General features: G+C 40.8%; 1 protein-coding gene across 1 annotated transcript in view; it reads right to left on the bottom strand.

Moving 5' to 3' along the window:
• Positions 1 to 5,535, bottom strand: part of PIN (insulin precursor) — a gene marked incomplete in the record, with an annotated part of 75,720 nt that overhangs the window by 5,305 nt on the left and 64,880 nt on the right. The window contains 1 exon segment of the mRNA NM_001204686.1: positions 977 to 988. Within this exon segment, the coding sequence (NP_001191615.1) occupies positions 977 to 988 (12 nt within the window).

Genomic DNA, 5,535 nt, shown 5'->3' with positions numbered 1-5,535 from the left:
TATATATATATATATTGATAAGTGATTCAAAGGTACACCGTAATTTAAAATGAACAAAATCTTATCCAGACTAACAGCCTGACAATATCAGTTCCCTTATACCTGGGCGATGCTTGTTTGCAGATACACAACGTTGCTGCAGGAATAAATAATATTATGGGATGTTTCACAACCTAAAATTATTTAACCCTTTCCGACCCTGGACAATGGACCGAGTATTTTTTAAGAAAGTGCAGGGATAGCTTTACAGTTTTTATCGTTTTCACAATAGTTTTCGTTTTTTTTAAGATCAAGCAAAACCTTTTCGATAGGTAGAGCGTTAATTCTGTCGATTTTTTAAAAGGTACACAAAAAGACAGTACAAAGAATCGATGACCACTTTTACAAATCTCATCACTAGCGTTAATATGAACAATGAAATTTGTTTTCTTTATCAAACAAGTTCTTGAAGAAAATATTTTGCTTCCGCTCAATGTGCGTAAGATACACCACTCTCTGAAATTGAATAAGACGTGCTAGTATACAGATTAATGTCACCTCCAGCATCTTTTGGGGAATGTTTTTCTGTTAAATTCTTCAAGTTTAGGGGGTGAACTATTCTATAGTTTCTGATCTTTGATAGTGGGTTCAGAATTATATAATTAAAAATGAGATACCAAACACGGCATTCCACTTCCGAACTTGTGAATGTGGGTGGTTGGAGAATGCTCTGGCGTGGTTTGCTCCTTCTTACCTAACAAACACCTAATGTCCTTTTCCTTCTTTGTTTTCCTTCTTCTTTTCCTTGTATGTTACTCATAATCTTCGGCCCTTATATGGCCTATTTGTGTTGCAGTCGAACTAAAATTAAAGAGTGTTAATACAACTAATGACTTGTTGTAAACAAGCTTTACACTCTCTCCCTACGATCACCCCCAACCCACCTTCACACACAAAGGACCAAAAGCAAAAACACAACCAAAAACAAAGCTGACACAATTTACATGGCTTAACCCTATTTGTACGTCGAGTTTTATAATCGTATCAATACGACGTGGGTAACTCTGTGCGATCACTTTCCAAAGAGGAAATTTACTCGTTAATCCGATGCGTACGCTTTGCATAGCAGTCTGTCACAGTGATTTTTTGAAAAATACTGAAAGTTTCAAAGAGGTCTTCGTACTAGAAGTATTCTAAAATATGAAGAATACAACCCCGGGAGTACAAAAAAAAAAAGACTCCAGGGCGTACGGATAGGGTTTAGCGGCAGGCTGTTTCGACACTGTCTGTGAGGACCATCCAGGACTGAATGGGATACAGCATCCCAGCAGAAAGACGGGGCTACTGGTTAGAACAACTTCCTCACGTGGGAATAGAACTCACGTCTTCTGCATGAAACGGCGAAGAGCCTACCCATTGCATCACAATCACAGAACTTTTAGCAATAAATTCCTGATCTAGAATACAACTAGATGTAACTACTACTACCACCACCACCACCACCACCACTACCACTACTACTACTACTACTACTACTACTACTACTACTACTACTACTACTACTACTACTACTACTACTACTACTACTACTGCTGCTGCTGCTGCTGCTGCTGTTGTTGTTGCTGCTGCTGCTGCTGCTGCTGCTGCTGCTGCTGCTGCTGCTGCTGCTGCTGCTGCTACTACTACTACTACTACTACTACTACTGCTACTACAGTGTTCCATCATCGTACGCAATGTTATTAAGCTCTTCACTGCATACCCCAAGACTATTCCGATCTGGCATTTAAAGGGTTAATAGAATGGGAAATTCGTTATTCTATAACGACAAAGGTTTGCTGTTCCTGGGAAATCCAGTGTCAGTGTGTGTAAACAAATCATTTCCTAAATGAACTCCGTGCGGTTGCATCACAGGCAGGTAAATACTGGCTCTCCAAGACCGGAGTAGGTTGTACTAGTAAAACATCTCTTCAGCAACATCATCTTCCTCAGAAACACGATAAAGGGTGGGGGGAGGCAGGGGGGTGAGGGGAGTGGTGACTCTTCATTAGCTGTAATTAGAGGCTCGTAAACAGCTTATATAGTAGCACTGATTGGAAATAGTATTATTCTTTTGCCTGCATCCAATCTACCCCACACTCATCTCCATGCCCCAGCCTTACTACAGCTCTCTCTCTCTCTCTCTCTCTCTCTCTCTCTCTCTCTCTCTCTCTCTCTCTCTCTCTCTCTCTCTCTCCCTCTCTCAATCAATCAATCAATCTATATATCTCTCGCTCTCTCTTTCCCCGGCCACCCTCCAAATCACCTTCACCTCCACGGCCTCTTAAGAAAAACTCTCCAGAAAAGCCAAACAAACAAAACAAACAAAAAACAAAGAATACAAATAACATGATATTGTAGACGTGGTGGACTAGATTCTACGCTTCTGCTGTGAGACTCGCAAAAAGATGAAGACCCTCGTTGTATTCAGAGACAGGATATACACTAATCATAATAACTTGGTTGGATATTAGGAACAAATCACTAAAGATAATGAAGATAAAATTGCAGCAAATGAAATGTGGTTTCTAAGACACTTCTGAGAATTTCTTGGAAGGAATAGAAATCAAGAAAATAGAAATGTATTTTCTGGGACACTTGAACAGACATAAGGCTTTAAACATCTAGCTCTCGCTAGCAAAATTGAAAGCAGATTGCCCGATGTTTGTCGCACATCTAGCACTTGATGGTTCGGAGTAAAAAGAAGCGCACAAACGTTAAAAACACGTTTTTTTCATATTTAATACGTACACTAAATTGATCTGGTAATGGCTTTAAACATCTAACGCTCTATCGCCATGGTTTCGATGATATAGGCGACAGGCTGCTTCTACCCTACTGCATGGCCTAAACCGGGCTGAAGTGGTATGCTACTTCTCAGTACACGGACGGGTAGAATAACTTTTCTGCTAAGGAATCGAACTCAAGTCTTTTGTTCGCAACAGGAAGCGCCTAACCTCAACACCACACATATGTATCAGTGCACTAGACCGAACTCTTCACTGCACCCAGTTAATAGTTCAACATAATTGCAACAGTAATTCTGGAAAAATGGATCCAGCCAGGCAGCAATGTGAAGTAAAAAGGTTCAGCACTTATTTTAGAAGTTAATTTACTCTATCCTTTGAACCTGATTTTTCATTAAATTGCTGCACTCTTGAGAAAAGAGCTGGTTCCCGGAAAATACTGCCGCTTATTAGATTTGCCAGTTTTATCTCTTCACAGAGGCGTTGAAGATTCTTTCAGCAAAGTAGAAATATAAAAAAACCATTTTTTTAAAGAAGCCGGTTTTCCGAATTCATAGCCTGTCTTCGATCGTTCTAAAATTTTGAAAATGGAGAATAAAGCCTCAGCAAACTGTGATTTTTAAAAAATTGATCGACGTTAAATTCAGAAGACCTGTGTCTGAATTCAGACACAGGTCTTCTGTTCAGGCGCAGGTCTTCTGAATTTAGCGTCGCTCAATTAAAAAAAGAATTATATACATGTATAAGTGATCTCACTCTCCGTCGACACAACTAGATGATTTAGGAGGCGGGCTTTCGACTCTGACTGCAAGGGCCAACCCCGAGGGAGAAAGACACAACATCACAGCATTCAGAAACACCGAGATACCCGATTTAACAAAAAATCTCCCCACTAGGTAAACGAACTCGGGTCTCCTGCGTGCGATAGCGAAACACAATAACCTCTGCACCACGGACGCCGGTCGTCAATCTTGCTATAGCGGTTGTTGTAGATGATTGGCGGGTTCTCGGGTGTGGTTTGCTCCTTCTTTCCTATCAAGCATCTATCGTCCATATCGCTCCTTTTTTGTGTTGTTACTCTCTTGTAACACCTCTAATCCTCAGCACGTATATGACCTAATTGCGTTGCGCAAGTGTCGCAAAACACTTACTGAAAAGAAAATGGAGAATGAAACGTGAAGCATACACGCCTATCTGACATGATATAAGCATGGGTCAATGACCTGTGACAGGGAGAGTTCAGGAGCAACTGTCAGGTTAGACAATGCCACAAAGAACCTGATAGATAGATCTAACAACGAACTGCGTGGAACTGACGCAAACATCCGACTCATTTTCCTTCCCTTTGTTGTTACTGTCTGTCTATCTCGCTCTTTCCCAGCACTAAATGACCGTCATCGTATCAGTGTCTTTCTCTATCTCTATCACAGCTCCTATGAATACACGTTTCTACCTCTGCCCTTCCTACCTAAACGCCCCCTCCTCCCTATTCAACCTCCACTCCAAAACCTATTCCCAGTTATTCACGTGCACAAAACAAAAGAGAATCATGCACCGAAGAAACAATCATGTATCTGTTGTAACGGCATGCCAAAATGTCACGTCCATCCATGTCGTCTACAATGGGAACTTTTGTCAGCTTCCATTCTGTTTTATTTGCATGAGTACATAGAGGACCGGTTTTGTGGTGTAGCGGTTAAGCCCTTCTTCGTCGCTTGCAAAAGACTTGAGTTCGATTCCCGCGTGAGGGTGGTTCTTACTGAGTGTCAGCCGAATGTCAGCTGGGACATTGTATCACTCTCCGCTCTCGTTGACATGACAGGCTTTCGAGAAGCAGCCCGCCTTCTAAATGATCTAAACTATTGTTTTAATTGGGGAGTCGGGGAGGGAGGGATGTAAAACTTCTACAAAATAATTATGATTGAAGAGAGAAACACATCGACACAACAGCAGCAGTTACGTGCTGAGAAAAGTAAGACAGACTGGCGGAAATAAAAAAAAAAAAGCATACGATCTTCCAGAGGCGCCTTCCTACCAACCTCTCATGTCCTCTGGTGCGACTTCAACAACTACGTATTACTAAGCTACTCTCTTGCTGTAAAGAAACAACGGCAGCTCTCATAATATTATTATTATAATACATCCCACAAAGCCAGAACAAGCAAAATCACTCACGAACGCACATAGATTATGACACACAGGCCTATCGGTGAAGATCAATATACAGGCTGTCCAAGAAATCGAGCACACTCTTGAAAAAAAAACCCTTCTTCATAAAAGTCGCGTACGATCCCGTTGACGATTTAGATATTGCAATAACTACACGCTCATGGTACTAAAATATCACCCATGAAACATTCAGGTATGGCCTATGTTAGTCAAAGACGGTTTTCTCTAGAGAGACAAAGCTCGAATTGTTGGTAAGGGAGCTTTATTCGAGCATTTATCATAGCTTAATCGCTGCCTTAGAATTACAAAGTTCTATCTTACAATTTTGGCCATTTTGAGTTACTACCACCACGAGGTTAAAAAACCATAATGTTCTATCTGCACTGTAAAAATATTAAGATAATTCGAAATCGTTCTATAGATATTCAAAGAATTGTAATAGAAAAAGCTTGGCATAATATTGTGAAACTCAAATTAGTTTTCTACGTCAAATTTCTAAAAGCTAGGCACCATGCAGATAGAACTTTGTAACTGTACGGTAGCTGGTTTTGATGAAATCCAGGATGGTGCGCATCTCTTGGGATGCCCCATATTTGAGCCCCC

This window comes from Aplysia californica, unplaced genomic scaffold, assembly GCF_000002075.1.
Source record: "Aplysia californica isolate F4 #8 unplaced genomic scaffold, AplCal3.0 scaffold00858, whole genome shotgun sequence".
In the NCBI taxonomy this organism is placed as follows: domain Eukaryota; kingdom Metazoa; phylum Mollusca; class Gastropoda; order Aplysiida; family Aplysiidae; genus Aplysia; species Aplysia californica.
This window is presented reverse-complemented; position numbering and strand designations above follow the sequence as displayed.